The sequence below is a fragment of the Myotis lucifugus genome, unplaced genomic scaffold (assembly GCF_000147115.1).
Source record: "Myotis lucifugus unplaced genomic scaffold, Myoluc2.0 scaffold_8, whole genome shotgun sequence".
Classification (NCBI taxonomy): domain Eukaryota; kingdom Metazoa; phylum Chordata; class Mammalia; order Chiroptera; family Vespertilionidae; genus Myotis; species Myotis lucifugus.
The window spans coordinates 5,115,761-5,137,799 of NW_005871056.1; the positions used below are offsets into that span (position 1 = coordinate 5,115,761).

A 22,039-nucleotide genomic window follows, 5' to 3' on the forward strand; every position below is an offset into this window, starting at 1 on the left:
CTCTCCTTTAAAACCTATGGTCTTGCCCTGACCAGTTTGGCTCAGTGGATAGAGCGTCGGCCTACGGACTCAAGGGTCCCAGGTTCCATTCTGGTCAAGGGCATGTACCTTGGTTGTGGGCACATCCCCAGTGGGGAGTGTGCAGGAGGCAGCTGATCGATGTTTCTCTCTCATCGATGTTTCTAACTCTCTATCCCTCTCCCTTCCTCTCTGTAAATAATCAATAAAATATATTTAAAAAAAAATAAAACCTATGGTCTAGTAGAAAAAGTTGTGTCTTAAAATCAGTACCATATGGAAGACTATAAAAGTGTGATATGAGAGATTCAGGAAAAACTCTAAGGATAACTCTGTACTAAATTCTCACCCATATTTTTATCTTCCAGGTTTCAGCACAAAATGAACATAATCAGGGAAAATAAGGATTTGGCATGTTTCTACACAACAAAACATTCGTGGAGGGGAAAGTATGTATTTCTGTTGGTGTTATTTTCCTGTGCTTCTATAAAGTATTATTGTAAACATTACTCTTTCAATATTTTGAGTTGTACCACACAACTCATTAATGCCAAAAGCATCTGTGCATATTTCATACCAAGATGCTACGTTTGTAATACTTACTGCTCTTTTTTCTTTTGACATTTCTGGTTTTCTATGTCTGTCTTGGCAAGGATTTTGGTAAGAATTAAAAATAACAGTTAAAAGGAAAATAAGCCAGTTATCCAAACCCTCTTGATTGCTATCACTTAATGTTGAGGTTATGCAGTAGTAACATAGTGTTAACTTTACAACTTTATCACCCAGATAATAGCCTGTATGTGATCAACACATTTTCATGTCCATTTGACTGTAAGAGAAAATATATCAATAGTGCATCTTGTAATCATTTTTAGGTGTGCAATGAAATTTAAAAATTGGATTTGATCTTTTCTTTTCCATGGGAGGGGGCAGGACATTTTTTAGTAGCTTGCCAGGTCAGGCTAAGGTGTAGATGCTTTGTTTCCTTTTTGTAAAATGGATGGTAATTCCTGCCCCTCAGATTGCTCTAAGGATTAGACAACATGATATGAACTGTATGAAGGTTTTAAAATTCTGCCTTAAACACAGTGAGTATTCAATGAATAGCACCTGTTGTTGACCATTAGGAAAAAAGTGTAGTCTCTTGTTCTTTTGAATAGTAATAATTAAAATGATGTGCCACATTTTGACAAATAGGTGACTACATTATTCTAGATAAGTCCTCAGACAAAACATGACGTGTACAAAGCCATTAACTTTAGTGTTTGTTCTTAACTTCATTTTTTAGGTAACAGTGTGGTAACTTAGAATGGTGCAACATCTGAATTCCGTAGCGTTTCTGGTTTTCATAGGCAAACTGACAATATAATTTTGAAAGATTTTAGTGTTTTATTTTGTTTCCTTTTGGTAGTTCAATTGTATGAACTCCTAAAATAGACAGCATAATTGTTATCCTTGACATTTTTTTCCCAATTAATTTCATTGAGCAAAGTTAGAAAATTGGCATATTCAGGGTAATATGAGTCTCTTTAGTTCTGTAAGCAGCCTTAGATAGTTTGTATATTTAAATGATCTTTACTTTTCCTCAAGTGATAGATTGCTCTGATTATCCTAATGTAACTTCTGTTTTTAATACAATTATAGTATGCTGATTCATTAATGCTAAAGAACAAACTTACTGTAATATTTTTTGCTTTGTGAGCTTGTCAGTAATTGTGATCATCTGGAAAATTTTTTTTTAATGTTCTTAGAAAGTAGTGACTAAGACTTAAGACAATGTTCTTTTTCTTCTTTTTTTATAGTAATTTGGAGCAGAACTATTTCTGTTCCCTCATCACAATTCCTTGCTTTCATCATTCAAACCTTGAAACCTTTTTTTTGGTATTTATAACAGCTTTATTAAGATATAATTTATACAACATAAAATTCATCCTTTTAAAATGTATAATTTAATGAACCATCTCTACTAACCGTTTTCAGAACAGCTTCATAAACGCCAAAAAACAAACAAACATAAAAAAAAAACCTCTAAAAATCTTAGCAATTACTTCCCTTTTCTTCCCAGCATCTGGCAGTTACTAATCTACATTCTGTCTCTGGATTTCCTTATTTAGGACATCTCATGTAAATGGAATCATAAGATATGTGGTATTTTTGTGACTATCTTTTTTCATTTAATATGTTTTCAAGGTTTATCCCTGTTGTAATATGTGTCAGTACTTTCTTTTTATTCCCAAATAATATTCTGTCGTATAAATATGCCACATTTTTTATCCATTCATCAGTTAATGGACATTTATATGTTGCCACTTATTTACTTTGAATAGTGCTGCTATAAATGTTAATGTACAAGTTTGTGAGTGATTCTATATTTCCAGTTCTCCTGGGAATATACCTAGGAGTGGAATTGATGTTACATGGAGTTATATGGTAATGTGATGTTTAACTTTTTGAGGAAGAGCCGAGTGACTACAGCATTTTTCTGTCCTATCATCAATGTATGAAGGATCCAATTTCTCCACATCTTTACCAACACTTGTGATTGTTTATCTTTTTTTATTTTAGCTATCCTAATGGTATGAAGTAGTATCTTATTGTTTATTTCCCTTATGACTAAGCATCTTTTCAATGTGCTTATTGGTCATTTGCGCATCTTTCATGAAATGTCTTTTCAAATCATTTACCCATTTTTTAATTGGATTAGTTGCCTTTTTAATATTGAGTTGTAAGAGTTCTCTATATATTCTGAATACAAATCCCTTATCAGATATCTATATATTCTGAATACAAATCCCTTATCAGATATATGATTTGCAAATATTTTCTCCTATTCTGTGGGTTGTCTTTTTACTTTGTTGATAGTATTTTTTGAACCACAGAGTTGATTTGGATGATTTTCAATTTATCTGTTTTTTTCTTTTGCCATTTGCGCTTCTGTTATCATATCTAAGAAACCAAACCATCTACTAATCTAAGGTCTCAAAAATTGACTCCTATGTTTTCTTCTAAGAGTTTTATAGCTTTGATTTTGGGTTAATTTTTCTATATAGTATGAAGTAGGGATCTGGCTTCATTCTTTTATATATGGATATCCAGTTGTTCCAACACCATTTATTGAAAAGAGTGTTCTTTCTCCATTGAATTGTTTTGACATTGTTGTCAAAAATCAATTGACCATAGCTTTGGCTGAGTGGAGCATTGTCCCATACACTGAAAGGTTGCAGGTTTGATTCCCGTTCAAAGCACTTAACTAGGTTGGGGATTCAATCCCTGGTTGGGGCGTGTACAGGAGGCAACCAAACAATGTTTCTCTTGTCGATGTTTCTCTTTCTTTCCCTTCCACTCTCTCTAAATGGGCATGTCCTTAGGTGAGGATTAAAAAAATCATTTGACCATAAATATAAATGTAAAGGTTTATTCCTGAACTCTCAATTCTATTCCATTGGACTATATGCCTATCCTTATGCCAGTACCATCCTGTCTTGATTACTGTAGCTTTGTACTAAGTTTGAAACTGGGAAGTTTGAGGATCCAACTTTATTCATTTTCAAGATTATTTTGGCTGTTCTGGATTTCTTGCATTTCCATATGAATATTAGAGTCAGCTGGTCAATTTTACAAAAAAGGCATCTGGGATTTTGATAGGGATTGCATTAAATCTGTAGATCAATTAGGGGATTATTGACACCTTAACAGTATTAAGTCTTCTGATCCATGAACAAGGGATGCCTTTCATTTGTTTAGATCTTTAAAATTTCTTTCAACAGTGTTTTGTTGTTTTCAGAGCTAAAAAGCACTTTTATTTGCATAAAAGAGTGAAGTTTCCTTTTTGGCCTAAGCAAGCAGTTTCTGATAGGAAGGAACAGTGCAGATTCACTATGGAAAACTTCAGAGTAATGTTCAAAATACAGGTTTTAAGTTTTTTTCTGGATGGAAATTGCAAGTGAAATTTACCTATGGATCACTTTTATATTTGCATAGATTAATTGTAGCAATTGGGGCTCTGAATTTAAGAGTAGCATTTTAGTATCTGAACAGGATTTTAACTTCAGTACATTAAATTATGTGGTGATCAGTCCATGAAATTCAGTGGCAGAGCCCACTACCTTCATAGGTAGTCTGCTTCATAGTCTGTATAATGGCTAGATAGAGTAAATTTTAAGAGTTGAGGGAGGTAAACTGATTTTTCAAGTGGAGTTTGACTAATATCAGAATATCCTGATAATATAGCCAGAGGAATTATCAATTTGTCTGTTGTTTTAAATACGAATGTATGAGTCATAACTACTAGAAACATAATGATACTAACTACAATTAGTTCAGTGACTAGTGGAGTTTTGAGCCACTTTTCCTATTATTCAATCAGCAGAATAATAGCAATTGGAATGCGTAACATTTATCAATTGTAAACAGTAAGCGACAAGCACTTTATATGAATTATTTCTTATAATCTTCTCCTTGTGAGTTAGGTATATATATATATATATATATATATATATATTTAACAACATCTTCATGGGGGAAAGTGAAGCTTAGAGAGGTTAAACAAATTATCAGAGGATATGTAGAAAGTGAGTTGTCCAGACAGCATTCGAACCCAGGCAGTGTGATTCTAGAGCTGGTGGGCTTAACTATTAAGCTGTAACACCTCCTTTAGCAATGCTTACCACTGATGCCTGTGCCATGCCAGCACAGCCAAAGGTTCAGTGAGCCTGAGGCGGGGCAGCAAAAGATTAAAGAAAAGACAGACAAAGAATATAGCTGGGGCCCGGTGGATCTCCTGTGCCTGGATGAGGCTACAGAGAAGGATCCAGCCAGCAATCCGAGGCTTTATTTTATAGTCAAAGAAAAACAAGTTAGTGGTCAACATAGTTACAATGTTCTTGTGAGTTTACTTGTTTTGGCAGCACTTGCTGCATCTCCCACAGCCCATTAGCTACCCAGGTAGGAGCTAGGGGGCGCCATAAGATCAAGCTTAATTATGCTAAGAGGGCTCTGCCCTCTAAGCTGGGACTTGTTTGTGGCTCTGCCACAGGTCAATCTGAGGCTTAACTCTAGGGCCACTCCCTACAGATGCCCTCTTTGAGAAACCTTGTATTTCAGTTATCCTTAGTTTCATGTGATGGACTAAAATTCTAGTTCAAATAACTGGATTCTCAAACTTTTAATAATTAAAGAAAAAGTCTAGATCCTGTGAGAAACCTAAAGGCTTCTAGAGATTTGGTGGCCAAAACTTATTTTAAAATGGTTGAAGGAACTAGGGTGTTCCACCTAGCAAAGATAATTCAAATGGAAAGTCTGATTGACAGAAAAATTAGGTATGCTCATATAGGCCTAACCAATGGACACAGACAACAGGGGGGTGAGGGCATGAGTGGGGGGGGGGTAATGTGGGGATAAGGATACATGTAATAACTTAATCAATAAAGAAATAAAAAAAATAGGTATGTTCTGTGTGAAGCTGAAAGACAGAACTTGGACAAGAGGGTGAAATTTGTGGGAAAGTGTATATTGTCTTAATTCTAAAGAACAATGGTCAATATCTGCAGTACTGGGAAATGAATGGAATTACTTTTTGGAAAGGTGAGTTGGTAGTGAACCATTAAAACTAGCCAACTTTGCCCAGAGTACTAGAAAGGTAAAGCTACATGTTATGAGAACTAGACTAGTAACATGAAAGTTCTTTCAACTCTGATTAGATAAGATCTGTTTTGGTTTATTTGAGGCCCATTGCATTCACTAGCCACTGAAAGAATTGCAGATCCTACTTTTAGAAGTAATATATAAAGGTTTTATGATTTTAAGAAATTTGACAACCATTATTTTATAGGAAACATAAGCTTTTTTCTGTACTTTACAAATAGGAAGTAATGTTGAATTTTCTCTAGTTTGAGAGAATTGAATAATATGAATTTCTTTGCAGAAGGGTATGATATTGTGATGGCTGCCAGTATTTTTGTAGTATCTCTGTTGATGCTATTGTACATGCCTAATTGATACAAGGTAGTTAAGAGTATTCAAGTCTAAAGTTAACTTTCAAACAATGACGGACAAGTGTCTTAGCTTTTATGGCTTTGAAGTTTATTTCAGATGTCTGAATTAGTTAACTAAATAATAAATAAAATGTAAGACTAAAAAGAGACTGATCTCTTGTTTACTGCTATATCATTGAACCAAGAACAGTGTTACGTGCTCATTTAATACTGGGTCAATCCATGGTAATGCTACAGTAACTAAACCAACACATTTGTTTTATTTTTTAAAGTTGCCATATGAAAAAAAAGTCATGTTATAAAAAGTTGTTACAAAGTGGAAAACAATATTCATAAGGACTAGAGAGTTGAAAAATGATGTAACATTTTTATTTGCAGGAGTTAAAGTAACAGAAGTGTGTTTGTTTTAGTGTAAGTTAATGTTTATTCTATTAAAAAATCTGACCTGAAAAAATCTGACCATTCATGTTGATCAATGTCACCTCAGTAAATTAGTTTAAAAAAGAAATCTGAAAATCATTTGTCAAATCCAAAATTGACTATTTCCCCAGACTTTCCTTCAGTGGTCTTTTCTTCATCAACTCTGTTACTATTAGCACAACTATTTTTTTTTTAATTGTTCTTATCTTTGTCACCAATTATTATGGGAACAGAAAGCCCCATAGGTAAAGCAATTGCTTCAAAGAGTTTTTAATTTATTTGAGTACAATTGGTTTCATGATTCTGAGTAACATTATATTAAATGGTAATATAAATCATATTATTTAATAAGCTATTACATAAGAATAAATCTGTGAATTATGAAAATTTAAGGAGTGGAAGAAATGCCTACTCTCCTATAGGCATTTATTGATGTGTGTAACTTTAGTTCCTGAATAAAAAGGAAACCAGTGCAGTAAGTAAAGTCAATAATGAATATTAATTTCCTAGTTGGGTGAAAAGTGTTTGCTTTCATGTTTCCTTATGTATGTATATGTATGTATGTTTATATTGTTTTTATATTATACTAGAGGCCCGGTGCACAAAAATTTGTGCACTCAGGGGGGGGGGAGAGGGGGTCCCTCAGCCCGGCCTGTGCCCTCTCGCAGTCTGGGACCCCTCAGGAGATAACGACCTGCTGGCTTAGGCCTGCTCCCGGGTGGCAGATGGCAGGCCCAATCCCTAGGTGCAGCCCCTGGTCGGGCTCAGAGCAGGGCCGATTGGGGAGTTGGGGCGCCGCCTCCTGTCATGCACAGAGCAGGGCGGATGGGGAGGTTGCGATGCCACCCCTCGTCACGCTCAGGGTAGAGCCGATTGGGGGGTTGGGGCACCGCCTTCTGTCACACTCAAGGCAGGGTCGATAGGGAAGTTGCGGCGCCACCCCCTGTCACGCACAGAGCAGGCCGATCAGGGGGTTGGGCACTGCCCCTGTCAAACACAGAGCAGGGCCGATCAGGGGTTGGGGCGCTGCTTCCTGTCACACACAGAGGCAGGGCCGATCAAGGGAGTTGGGCGCTGCCCCCTGTCACACAACAGAGCAGGGACATCAGGGGGGTTGGGGCTCTGTACCCTGTCACACACAGAGCAGGGCCGATCAGGGGGTTGAGAAAGCTGCACCCTGTCACGCAAAGAGTAGGACCAATAGGGGAGTTGGGGCACCGCCCCCCTGTCACATACAGAGCAGGGCCCGTGGGGGGGGTTGGGGCGCCACCCTCTATCACCCACAGAGCAGGGCCGATCAGGGGGTTGGAGCGCTGCCCCCTGTCACACACAGAGCCGCAGGGCAATCAGGGGGTTTGGGCGCTGCCCCCTGTCACGCTGATCCCGGTGCCAGGAGGCCTCACAGCTCTGCTGATCCAGCCGGGCAGGGTCACAGATCCGGGTCCCAGACCGCAGACAGCCTTGCCTGCTGCCGCCTGCCTTCAGTATGCAAATTAGCCGCCATCTTGTTGCTTCAGGGTGGGGGTCCCCACTGGGGTGCCTGGCCAGGCTGGGTGAGGTGCTGAGGGCCGTTTTCAGGCTGGCAGGCGACTGGAGCTCCAAACCTCTCCTTTTTTTCTTTTTTTTTTTTTTATTCTGGCATTTATTTACCTTCTATGGCTGTCACTGGAGCTGAGAGCCGGCTTTCTCTCTAAGGCTCGGCTGAAAGCAGGTTTCTGGCCTTTGTTTTCTGTATTCGAAACAGTGTTGCGACTCCAGCTCTGAGATCCCGGCTGACTGACAGGAGTTTTCTGGAGTTTTGTTTATCTTCTATAAATGTTACTATGTTTCCAACTGAAGCTCAGAGGCCGGCAGCGGCAGGCGGGGAACGTTGGAGTCTGCAGTCCCTGAAGGAAGCAAGCCTCCTGTTAGCTTCCAGCTGCCTGGCTGCCGGCCGCCATCTTAGCTGACAGTTAATTTGCATAAGGATATGCTGATTAGCCAATGGGAAGGGTAGCGGTCGTACGCCAATTACCATGTTTCTCTTTTATTAGTGTAGATATGTATATGGAATCTTCTGCCTCCTGCATGCCCCTTGCTAGGGATTGAGCCCACAATCCAGGCATGTGCCCTGACGAAGAATCGAACCTTGACCTCCTGGGTTCATGGGTTGATGCTCAACCACTGAGCCACAGAGGCCAGGCTTTAGCGTTCTTCTTAAGAAGGCTTTATCAGAGCTTTGAGTTTACTAGTCATGACAGATATTTGGGCCTAATGGGCACCTAACTCCAAAATCATTTTGTTGAAGATCTAGAATGTGCTCTCACAATATGGTAGCCACTAACCACTTGTGGCTGTTTAAATTTAAGATACTTAAATTTAAAATTCAGTTGCATTAGCCACATTTCAAGTCTCAATAGCTGTATGTGATTCATAGCTACCTTACTGGACTATAGATGTAGAACGTTTCTATCATCTCCAGAAGTTCTTTTGCACAGCATTAATAACCTAGATGACAAAGTTACATAAGACATGTTAGAAGGGGCTTATTTGTGTGGAAATTAATCTACAGTTGCAAAGGGTCTTTTCTTATCTGAGCTCCTCTGAGACTGAATGTGACAGTATCAGTTGCCACTTGGGACATTTCAGGCATTTAATTTTTATACTTTTGCTCCCAGAGTAAAATAAACATTCTGTACTTTCATTTTAAGATTATAAAAATTGGCATGTTTGACGCTCAGGATGATTTTGAAAGTTCAAATTTGTGATTTTACTTTTCTACCTAACATTTTATTGTGCAATATTCTTAGGCAAATACTATTTAACATGATGTTATTTCTTTATTTTTCTTTGTTTCCATTCAGTGGTTAAGCCTCTGAAGTTTTGAGACTTTAGCTGTTTAGGTAAATCCTCATCTACTTCACCAACCCCTCAACCCTTACTCCCCCTCAGAAAGCAGCGAATGAATGTTTTTATGTTAGAAGGAAGTTCTCTCATTTTTTAGTTTCCCACTCAACTTTAGACACGTGAAGTTAGGGGGAAAAATATTTATAATATAGCACTACTTTTTGTAAGAATGTGTGATGTGGTAAAGATTAATAGAATCTATCATTTTTCTTCCAAAAGGAAATAACTTTATCATTTCTATTATATGATAACCTGATTATATTATATAATATACTGAATAGAAAAATTAAAATGTGGGAAGTTTATCTTTTTCTTAAAAATATATTTTTATTGATCTCAGAGAGGGAGGGAGGGGGAGGGAGGGAGGGAGAGAGAGAGAAAGAGAGAGGAACATCAATATGAGAGAGAATCATTGATTGGCTGCCTCCTGCATGCCCCCAGCCGGGCACCGAGGCAATGTGGGCATGTGCCTAGACCGGGAATCGAACCCGGGACCCTTTAGTCCACAGGCTGACGCTCTATCCACTGAGCCAAACCGGCCAGGACTGTTTTGTTGTTGTTAACCCTCACCCGAGGATATTTTTTTCCATTGATTTTTAGAGAGAGTGGTAGGGAGGGGGAGAGACAGAGAGAGAGAAACATCTATGTGAGACACCAATTGGTGTCCTCCCGCAAACACCTTGATTGGCCTGGGATTGAGCTGAGGTACGTGCCCTTGACCAGAATGGAACCTGGAACCCTTCAGAACCAGGGCCGACACTCTAACCACTGAGCAAACTGGCTAGGGCAAATTTCTCTTGATTTTAATGGGAATATTCCTAGTGTGTTCCCCTTGAGTCCGATAATAGCTGTTGACTTAAGGTAATGTATGTCTTTTTACTGTATTAGTAGGTAATGCAGAAAAACATGATCTCTATAGATATAAAAAAGGCATTTGATTATATTTAACATCCAGTTTTGATCATTTAAAAATCTCTTAATAACATAGATATTCCACTAAATATGATCAACTTTATTAATATATTTTTCTAATATTGAACTCTCTTTTCCTAAAATGAACCTTGGTCATGGTATATTACTATTTTAATATGCTACTTGATTTTTATTGCTAATATGAATTTAAAAAATAGATTGGTGTGGTTTTTTTCTTCTTTTTTTTTGTATTGTCTTATCACATTTTAGTGTTACTGAAAGAATTGAGAAGCTGCCCTTAGTCTGTTTTCTGGAACAATTTAAGAAGCATGGGACTTAACCTGTTCCTTTAAGATTTTATCTCCTGGTTCGAGTCTTGGTGCTTTTAGGATATAACTCTTTGAAGTTTTCTTAAATTCTTCTATGTTAGATTGATTTATTCTTAGTTTTTAAATTTATCAGCATAGATTTATATACATCATTGTGTGTGTGTGTGTGTCTATGATTATAAATTCTTCCATTCTACATTTTGGTTTTTTCTTAGACTAATGTTTTGCCTATTTTATTATTTTATTTCCAGGGAACGAATTCTTCAGTTTTAAATAAGGGTTTCTAGTTTAGTTTTACTTTTATCATTATGCATTCCTCTCCTAAAGGATTACTGATATCCAAATGATTTTTCTACTTTAGATGTTTGTTACTTTAAGTGAAGGAAGTGAATTGAGAAGTGAAAATTGCTTGTCTGTGGTGTATGCTTCCAACTTCTATAAAATTGCAACACTTAAAAGTAATAGGTAGTTGCTTAAATAGAAATGATTAAGATTCCAGAATATGACTGTGACTGACCAGTTGCAGGTCATAGCTTTTCCTTCCTTTATATCATGGTTTTGTTAAAAGGATACTTTGTAAGAATTAGTAGTGTGCAGTGTTTTGTTTTTAATATAGTTTTTCCATTTAAATCTTTCGGCCTCATCAGGTGGTGCTTTGCTAACTTTATGTATACTAGTAACACAAGATTACTTGAATAAATCATAATTTTCTACTTAAGGATCTCACAAGTTCACAGTAAAATTAGTGGTGGTTGAGTTTTAATCCCAATAACATTTTAGAATGTTTAAAAATGTGAGAATATAAAACTACATTATATTTAGTCACAAGCAACGGACACATTTCTATTTATTTATTGAAATGTTCCTTTTGTGTTGATGTCATATATATTTTCTTATAGAATGTTTATTTTAACACTAAATTTAAGTACTTGTTTTCCTTTGTAGGTATAAGCGTGTCTTTTCTGTTGGAACCCATGCGATTACTACATATAATCCCAATACTTTAGAAGTAACAAATCAGGTAATCATGTTAGAAGCTGTTAGGTGTTTGAACACCATTTGAATTTTAAGTCAGGGTATGATCCATAACTCCTTGGCCTGAAACGGTTAAAACTTTAGGATAGAAATGCCAAATATGAAAGAGATTTATATGCTTATGTAATGCTCAATGCTCAGGACCAAAAATAAATTAATAAAAGGGAGGCAGGAAGAGAATGTGCTTATTTCCAGGCTCTAAATGGTATAACTTTTTGATATGTTACTATCTATAGATTATAGCCATCTTGCTTATGTAAAATTGATACATTAGTTCTTTATATTTTTTAAGGCTGTATTGTTAGTATAATACAGGCATACATAAGTCACAAGTGCAGTCACAAGGGTAGTAGTGGTTGGAAAATACTTGTCATGGAACCAGGATTGCTGATTATAAAGTGAAGACTAATCTGAATATGGATAAATAAACATATTTATATATATTCTAGCTAATTTTAATTCTAAATTAGGCATGTTTTACAGATTCCTCTTTTTGTTGTTGTTTTTAACAGACTTGCAGGTAATAAAATTTTATTCAATTTGTTTTACTTTTATGTATTTATTTTAGTTGCTTTGAATTAATGCCATTAATCAATAAAATTTGGATACAGATAGGATTTTTTTATTGTTGTCTCTGATGATTGAAAGCTTTTAAAGATTTTTGTTACAGAATTACTCTAAGATATAAATTCTTCTAGACCTCAGTATTATTTTGTAAAATTTTTCTTATTTGATGATTGTCAAATTAAAGTAGGGAAAATAATTATTGAATTATTTCACTACATTATAGCACCAGTTCAAGTAATTCCTTTCTTTTGTTAGTGGCCTTATGGAGACATTTGCAGCATCAGCCCTGTTGGAAGAGGACAGGGAACAGAGTTCAACCTCACATTTCGTAAAGGCAGTGGAAAAAAGTCAGAAACTTTAAAATTTTCTACAGAGCACAGAACAGAACTTCTTACGGAAGCATTGGTAAGAACAGTTCCATGTTAATAAACTAGATTTCTCCTCTTTATAAAATGAAAGTTATGTTAAAGTAAGATATTAATGTTCTGAGCTTCTGGTCTCACTATGCTTAATGTTCTCTTATTGACCTTTAACATAACACTGAACCTTTCACTTTCTTCTATCTGAAAGAGGGGAAAATCCTATATAATTGATGGTTTTAGCCTTTTAAGTGTATATACAGAACAAAGCAGTTATATGTTTAATTATTGTTTCTCGTTTTTCATTAAAGTTCCACACACTTTCTATTAAATATCCTTTTTTAAATATCAAGATTACCAAGTTGGGATTTTACTTGTTCCGGATTCTTCCCAACCAATCTGTTGTTATCAACTGTGGTTATATTTTCTCTTTCAGAGATTTAGGACTGATTTTTCAGAAGGAAAAATTACAGGAAGGGTAAGTATTTAACATTTATTAATATATATTTTTATTTGTTCAAATGTTGCCCTTTATTGTAAAAATCATCCCATGATCTGTATGTTCTTTTTCTGGCAAAGCTAAAGGGAAAAAAGGAAACACAGATTTAATGTCTCCTGGTAGTACTTGTTAGAAAAATGAATGTGGTCTAACAGGAAACTCAAATATCAGGAATTAGACTGTTTAAGCTGGTAGTTGGGAAAAAATCTTTAGGTGGGGAATTATGGAGCAAACAACACTGTCACCATTCAACTAGTCTTGATTTAGTATTCTAAAGAGCAACAGTGAGCATCACACTGCTGACAATATCTGTTGGAACATGCAGTAGTTCTTTTGGTGTAAGAGTTTCCAGTTTCAGAGTATGAAAATTGTAAGGTTTGGGTATATGAAAACTGTCTTACTATATGTTCTTACTCTGGATCTGGCTGCTAATGTAGTTTTCCGTGGTGCACCAACACCTTTGGGGAAGTCATGCTTATTAGTTAGAATCTTCTTACTTTTTCCCAGGCCTTCTCTAGTCATGTTAAGACAGCGTTTAGACTAAATCCGCGACTTCTGGGGTAGGGAAATGGATGTTTATGCTCTTTTTACTCCTTTGAAATATTGAATTATTTTTCCATGAGAAGATATACTTTTTTTTTTTAGGGTTTTTCTTTTTTTACTAAATCTTTATTGTTTAGATTATTACAGTTGTTCCTCTTTTTTCCCCCCATAACTCCCCTCCACCCAGTTCCCACCCCACCCTCTGCCCTTACCCGCCCCCACTGTCCTCATCCATAGGTGTACGATTTTTGTCCAGTCTTCCCCCCCCCCCCAGAATTATCAGTCCACTCCCTTTCTATGCCCCTGATTCTATTATATTCTCCAGTTTACTCTGTTCATCAGATTTTTTATTCACTTGATTTTTAGATTCACTTGATAGATATGTAATTGTTGTTCATAATTTTTATCTTTACCTTTTTTTTTCTTCTTCCTCTTCTTAAAGAATACCTTTCAGCATTTCATATAATACTGGTTTAGTGGTGATGAACTCCTTTAGCTTTTTCTTATCAGTGAAGCTCTTTATCTGACCTTCAATTCTGAATGATAGCTTTGCTGGATAAAGTAATCTTGGTTGTAGGTTCTTGCTATTCATCACTTTGAATATTTCTTGCCACTCCCTTCTGGCCTGCATAGTTTCTGTTGAGAAATCAGCTGACAGTCGTATGGGTACTCCCTTGTAGGTAACTGACTTTTTTTTCTCTTGCTGCTTTTAAGATTCTCTTTGTCTTTTGCCCTTGGAATTTTAATTATGATGTGTCTTGGTGTGGTCCTCTTTGGATTCCTTTTGTTTAGGGTTCTCTGCACTTCCTGGACTTGTAAGTCTATTTCTTTCACCAGGTAGGGGAAGTTTTCTGTCATTATTTCTTCAAATAGGTTTTCAATATCTTGCTCTCTCTCTTCTTCTGGCACCCCTATAATTTGGATGTTGGTACGCTTGAAGTTGTCCCAGAGGCTCCTTACACTATCTTGATATTTTTGGATTCTTTTTTCTTTTTGCTTTTCTGGTTGGGTATTTTTTGCTTCTTCATATTTCAAATCTTTGACTTGATTCCTGGGATCCTCTTGTCTGCTGTTGGATCTCTGTATATTATTCTTTATTTCAGTCAGTGTATGCTTAATTTCTAGTTGGTCCTTTTTCATATCCTCGAGGGTCTCACTAAATTTATCGGCGGTTTCTAGAAAATTCTTGAAAAACCTTATAACCGTGGTTTTGAACTCTATATCCAGTAGTTTGCTTTCCTCCATTTCTGTCATTTGTGATCTGTTTCTTTGTCTCCGCATTTTGGCTGCTTCCCTGTGTTGATAGAGTGGCTTTGTGTGCTAGGTGTCCTGTAGGGCCCAGTGGCTCAGCCTCCCCAATTAACTGAGGTGGACACTCTTGGTGCACCCCTTTGTGGGCTTTGTGCACAGTCTTGTAGTTAAGCCTTGATTGTTGTTGGTATCACTGGGAGGAATTTACCTCCAGGCTAATTGTCTGTGAGAATCAGCTGTGTCTACAGTGGGAGAACTTGTGTGCTGAAGACACCCTTCTGGGGCAAGACTTGCTTCAGTGGGGCTTTGGTGCTCACTGAGTCTGCCCCCTGAGTGTGTTCCTTATGGATCTGAGGAGTTGTAATCTGGATGGTCCCACTCTGACCACTAGGTACACGGGCTCTTGGATCTCTGAGGAGGTGCTAATTTAGCCTCTGCCTGAGCTATGTAGAGATCTGCAGATTCCTCTTTGTTTGGGTTTGGAGGTGCTCAGATGAGGCCCAGCTGTGAAGCAATGCAAGCTGCTGTGGGGCCTTGAGCCTTCTTTTGGATGTTCTGGTTCTCTCTGACCCAGCTGCAGTTTGTTAGGTAATTTTAGATCTCAAAGGGCCAGCCCATTCATATGCAAAAGCCTCTGCTAGCAGCTTGGGTGGGGCGGGATCTCAAGGAATCAACAGGGCAGAGCAAACAGCTATGGCTGGTCCTCAGTCCTGCCCTAAGAGGCCCCCGGGTCTCAGTGTCCTGCGGTAATCGCTGCAAGCACCTCTGAGAAAGCTACCCTCGAGTTCCACCCGCTGCCAGACAGTCCAGTTTCTCCCCGTATGAGTTTGGGTCCCCAGAGACTCGCCCGGAACTGGAGTCAGGGCCGTTGGGAGCTTGAGACTCCCTCCCGATTGAAAAAGACACCGGCGTCCTTTGTTGCCAGCCCTTTCTGCCCATGCGCCTCCGTACCTCTGCACTTTACCTCCGCACATCCTGAGTCTCAGTGTGCTTTTCTCTTTCCTTCTACTTGTAGAATTTCCACTCAGCCAGCCTTCCTGTGGTTCTGGGTGATGTCTGTTTTGTCTTTAGTTGTAGTTTTGAAGTGGTTGTGCGAGGCAGCAATTTCAGGTGTTTACCTATGCCGCCATCTTGGTTTCTCCACAAGATATACTTTTATAACTGAGGTTAGGAGGGAGCAGAATAATGCCTGCACTCATAACACTGTTCAGAACTACAGCTTCTGGCAAAAGACAGGAACTGAATTCTGATATGCTGGTAGTGCCATTCCCCTATCTTTTTAAAGCCCTTACCATCTACTGTTTTAACATCCCAGAAACCTTACTGATCACAGCTCAAGCAATTGGCTGGTTGCCTTAGAACCATTAAAATAGTTTAATGGCAATGGCAAGCTGCTTGTTTCTTGTTCCTGATGAGATGCAGATTTCTATAAATTATAACTTGATATTCTTTAATTATTTTATGTTAGGTGATCTTTCTATAAATCTCATCTGTTTAGCATATTTACAGATTTGATTTAAGCTTCCCTTTATATCAATTAGCTTTAGGAACTTGACACTTTTTAAGATGTTGGGGTGGAAACAATATCTCTAGAAGATTGCCTGAAGGACAGTCCACTTGATTTTATGTCTGGAATAAGTGGTACTTTCTCTTCCTCGCAAATGCTGTGCTGGCCAAACTACACTCTTGCATAAGATGAATTTGGCCCTCAAACCTTCAAAATTGCCCCTAGATATACCCTAAATCAGGGTTTTTCAAATCTCTCTTTTGACTTCACAGTCCTAGGAGATAATGGTGTTTCCAATATCTCATTATGACAGTTGATTATCTGCTGGGAGGAATGGAGAATATCCTGCAGAGTGGGTTTGGGCATGTAAATAAGCATAGATTGGAAAAGCACCACCTTTTTTCTGCCTTGCCTTCCATCCCACTCCTGGAGAGGTATGGTGGGCGTTCTCCTTACATTCAGAATCAAGGCTCTAAATATATTCTTGGGTTAATGCAGGCCCTTTTGTCTTTGTGCAGAATTCCTTATATGGAGCTACTAGAGGCCCGGTGCACGGGATTCATGCACTGGTGGGGGGATGTGTGGCCTGTGGGGATCAGCCCGCTGTGGGAGCACCACTCATCCCAGTCAGCCGAGTGGCTGTGGACCTGCCCTCTGAGCAGCTGCTCACTGGTCTGACACCTTCTGTGGAGCTGGAGCACTCGCCTCTCCAGGGGACCCAGTCGGGGCTGGGACCAGGGATAATAGCTCTGAGAGGCGGCAGAGTAGGCCTCAGTCCCGTGGCTGCCACGAACCCGCTTCCCAGCCTCCGGGGTCAGCTCTGAGAGCCTGGCGGTGGCGTTGCCTGCAGTCATCTGGAGGGAGGTGGCAGGGAGCGAGGAGAAGGAGGAGCCTGGGGCCAGGAGACGATGATCGCTGCTTAGGTTCCTGCCTGTTGGCCGGGGTTCTAAGTGGGAACACTTGCTCATCCCAGTCAGCCGAGGGGCGCTCCCACTGTGGTAGTGCACTGACCACCAGAGGGCAGCTTCTATGTTGAGCGTCTGCCCCCTGGTGGTCAGTGTGCAGCATAACAACTGGTCAACCGGTCGTTCTGGTCATTCTGCCATACTGTCGCTGGGCTTTTATTATATAGGATGTTGTGTATAATGACATTAACCAGTAATGCTGAGGTGACTTGATGTGCTATGATCCTATGAACCTCATTACGGGGTTTAGTGATGGGATGTTAGTGGAGGTGTTTATTATGTAATGCCTTACTCTCTTTTTTGAACACTGACAAGATAATGTCTCTCCTATTTCAGTATTAGAAATAGTTGTACTTTTGAGCAACCAATTTATTTTTGCCTTGAGTCATGTAACTGACCATATTGACGGATAGGAAACTGGACTTTTTGGGTGGGCAAGGGGATATTCATTTCACATCTAACAATTTGTTATCCTTATATTCTCTTCCTGATTTTGCCTGTATTTTAAATAATTTTTTATGTATCATAAATTTTGATTAGCAGCCTCAACTAAACATTTTTTTTTTCTTTTTAATAATTTAAACTGGTAGTAAGTGGATGTTGACCATTTTGATAATTTCTAATACTAGGTACTTCAACTTACGAAAGAATGTTATAGTCTAAATGGAATTATACTTGCTAATGAGATCAAACTTCTAAAGATAACTTCCCATTGGTGTGATTAGAAAAGCTTAAGGTCAGACTGATGCTCCAGCTTTTTCTGTGCATGTAGAAAGAAAATCTATATTAATAGGCTGAACTAGCTCAGGTTGTTTAAATTGAATACAATCCCTTTCCCAAAATGTGACTTAGCTCTTTTCCATATACTAACTTAAATAAAAGAATCCAACAACAAAAGTTGAAATTTTTCCTCAATAAAATATTTTAGAATAACATTTCTATTTAAAATTTCCTTTGTTTACTTTTTACAGATTTGCATAAGAGTAACTTACTAGTAAAATTGTTTTACAAAATATTATAACCCAAAACTTTGTTAATTTAATAAGGACATATTTTCTTACAGTAGAGTGAACATTCCTTTTTAAAAAAAATATATTTTTATGGATTTCAGAGAGGAAGGGAGACGTAAAGAGTAATAGAAACATCAATGATGAGAGAGAACATCTCCTGCACATCCCTACTAGGAATCGAGCCCGCAACCTGGGCATGTGCCCTTGACCAGAATTGAACCTGGGTCCCTTCAGTCTGTAGGCTGATGCTCTATCCACTGAGCCAAACCGGCTAGGGCTAGAGTGAACATTCTTAATGAAGTAAACACAAACTTCCAAATAGCTAAAATTAATGTTGATAACAATTTGGGTAGTAGCTCTAAATATTTATAGTATTGTTTAGATTTCTGGTGGTTTCAGCTATGACTGGTACTTTAATTGTAACCTTATTTTATGTTTAGTGTATACATGAACCTAAAATAAATATTATTTTTCTCTAGAGATATAACTGTTATAAGCATCATTGGAGTGATACAAGAAAACCTGTCATTTTGGAAGTAACTCCTGGAGGCATTGACCAAATCAATCCTGCAACTAACAGGGTTCTCTGTTCCTATGACTACAGAAATATTGAAGGCTTTGTGGATCTCTCTGACTGTCAAGGAGGGTTCTGTATAATTTATGGAGGATTTAGTAGATTGGTAAGTTGTCTTTTAAAAAGTCATTTAAAAAGGGATATGAGCATTTGAAGGAAAACAGGGTTTTTCCACTTCATTTTGAAATTTCATTTGAGTCCTTTGGGATTAAATATGGTATTAAGAGTTCAGGCTTTGATACCAAAGAGCTTGAATCTCAATTCGCAGCTCTCCAAAATGAGAATAATATATATGACATTGTTTTTTTTGTTTGTTTGTTTTGTTAATCCTCACCCGAGGATATTTTTTCATTGATTTTTAGAGAGAGTAAAAGGGAGAGGGAGAGCCAGAGAGAAACATCAATGTGAGAGAGACATATCGATTAGTTGCTTCCTGCATGCAACCTGACCAGGGCCAGGGAACCTGCAACCACGGTATGTGCCCTTGACTGGAATCGACCCAGGATCCTTCAGTCTGAGGGCTGACGCTCTATCCACTGAGCCATACCAGCTAGGGCTGTTGTTTTTTTGATGTTGAAGTTGAAGTGAGATAATTTATGTAAGATACTTATTAGCACAGTGTATAGCTTCATATTCAATAAGTGATAGGTTAGAATTATTATTATTATTAATTAGTATTAACGTCTTACCAGCAAGTGTCTATTCTTTGAAAAGTAATTTAAAATCTCTTGTTTTTATAGTCTTTTTTCCTTTGCACAGCTGTTTGTAATCTGAAATCTGGATAGTCATTAAAACTTCAGATTTGGAATTTTTGCATATTTTTATCTTAGAATTATGAATTATATATGAATTGTGGGAGACAGCAGAAGCCATTTAAGATGCTGAGATCCTGTTTATCAGTATTAGAAGCTGAGCTATAGATGATGACCATCTTTTTTTAAAATAAGATACATCCTGCCTTCCTCACTGAAACCCCACATCTCAAAGATGAGCAGTAGAGAATGTCCACATGAAGAGGCTCATTTGAACTTACTCTCAAGAATCCTTTCTCTTGAGAATTTTAATTTCTGGAGCTACATGGCCTGAGAACAGTACTCCAAGTTTTAATGTTCTTTTTCTTTTTCTGTTGAATTTATCGGGTGACACTGGTTAATAAAATTATACTGATTTCAGGTGCACAATCTACAATACATCATCTGTACACTGTATTGTGTTTACCACCCCGAGTCAAGTCTCTGTCCATCACCATTTATCCCTCCAATACCTTTCTCCATCTCCCCGCTCTTAAGATTTAGTTCTCTGCACCTAAATTATCCTTACCTGGCTAGCAGAGCCCAGGGCAATCCTGGAACTTTTAAATACATAAGAGGCTAGGCAGGGGTGGGCAAACTTTTTGACTCGAGGGCCACAATGGGTTCTTAAACTGGACCGGAGGGCTGGAACAAAAGCATGGATGGAGTGTTTGTGTGAACTAATATAAATTCAAAGTAAACATCATTACATAAAAGGGTACGGTCTTTTTTTTTTCTTCTTAGTTTTATTCATTTCAAACGGGCCGGATCCGGCCCGCGGGCCGTAGCAAAAGGGTAGTAAAAAGAATGAAGGAGAGAGGCAAACAATTTGATTGCCAAATATGTTAGCTCTTCAGAGCTGTAGCCTTTTTCCATCCTATATTTCACTCTTTATTTGGGTGATGAGTACTATCTTAGTGTCCCTAGTCCAGGAATGTACTTTTGGACATATTGTTACCTCTGAATCCAGACCCAAAAGACGAAATCAGTTCCCTTCCCCACCTTAAAGCAGCCTAAAGTCTGATGTGGTAATGCTGTCAAAAGGCTTGTCTCTTCTTAGGGCAGTGGAAGTTTATAATGATTAACCCCTTGGTGGAAAACATACCTAATTATAGACTATGGCCTTGCAGACCTTAACAGGATAACCTTTTCAACCAAGCTTTACAAATGCATACAATAAACATTAAGGATGAGAATTATAATACTCCTCAGTTGCCAACTGCTTAGTGGGATCAAGCAGTTTTAATTTTAATCATCCACTTTCTTTTTTTATTTAATATATTTTTATTGATTTCAGAGAGGAAGGGAGAGGGACAGAGATAGAAACATCAGTGATGTGAGAGAATCATTGATCGGCTGCCTCCTGCATGTCCCCTACTGGAGATCAAGACCAAAACCGAGGCATGTGCCTGATCGGGAATCGAACAGTGACCTTCTGGTTCATAGGTTGACACTTAACCACTGAGCCACACTGGCCGGGCTAATTAATCATCCCACTTTTTAAGCATACTCTGCCTTTTAAAAGGCTAGCTAAAATGAGTCAGTTCACTACAGTTAAAAGAGTAGGACGGATACATTCAACAAATCTTTATCTGGTACCTTCTATATCCATAGTGACTGTGATAAGGTGTTGGGAATAAAATCTGTTTTTAAAACATAATCTGATCACATGTTTCTCTGCAATAGAGCTATTGGCATTCAGGGCAGGACCATCCATTTTCTTGAGTGGGACTCTACACCCTTTTCAGGACATTTAGCATTTCTAGCCTCCAGGCACCAAATGTAAATAGAAATACCTTATTCTTGACCTTTGTAAATACACTCCTAGAGGTTGGTTTGTAATATACATAGGCCAATGACTTGTAAACATTTAAATGTTCTTTAAGGTAATCTTTCAAGAAAGCCCACTATATGAAAACATTAAATCAGAACTACCTTAGTTGAAACTGAAATCCTGCCCATATAGTACCCACCAACCCCACTGGATTTAGCTGGGGTCCCTGGGGACCCTTTTGAAACCCCAGAGTGCTGTTGTCCACATAGTGATGAAAATCACACTCCGAGTAGTTACAATTTCCATGCATTGAGTTATTTGTAAGACTATATGCCAAACTTTGTGTTTTTAATTTAGTAATAATGTTTCATCCACAACACACTGCTTATTTACTTCTGATAAGATGTTCTACCTTTTTTCCCTTTAGAATTGCTACTTTAGTCTCTTTCCTATGAGTTGATTCAATATGATTATATTTAGTTATTTCAACCCTGACTTTTTAAATTTCAAAATTTGTGCAGCATTTATTTGCATCAGAGCAAAGAGAGAAATATCAGAGTGCAATAGATCATGCTGGCAATTACATAAGGTATTTCATTGCGGATC

General features: G+C 37.9%; 1 protein-coding gene across 1 annotated transcript in view; it reads left to right on the plus strand.

Annotated features, from left to right (window-relative positions):
- The first annotated feature begins 388 nt into the window (after positions 1–388).
- The window catches only part of DNAJC13 (DnaJ heat shock protein family (Hsp40) member C13), a 101,333-nt gene continuing 79,682 nt past the window's right edge, over positions 389–22,039 (plus strand). The window contains exons 1-6 of the mRNA XM_014451402.1: positions 389–467; positions 11,504–11,579; positions 12,416–12,565; positions 12,956–12,997; positions 18,774–18,974; positions 21,955–22,038. Coding sequence (XP_014306888.1) covers positions 400–467; positions 11,504–11,579; positions 12,416–12,565; positions 12,956–12,997; positions 18,774–18,974; positions 21,955–22,038 — 621 coding nt within the window. The 5' untranslated portion in view covers positions 389–399. The remainder of the gene's footprint in view (positions 468–11,503; positions 11,580–12,415; positions 12,566–12,955; positions 12,998–18,773; positions 18,975–21,954; position 22,039) is intronic.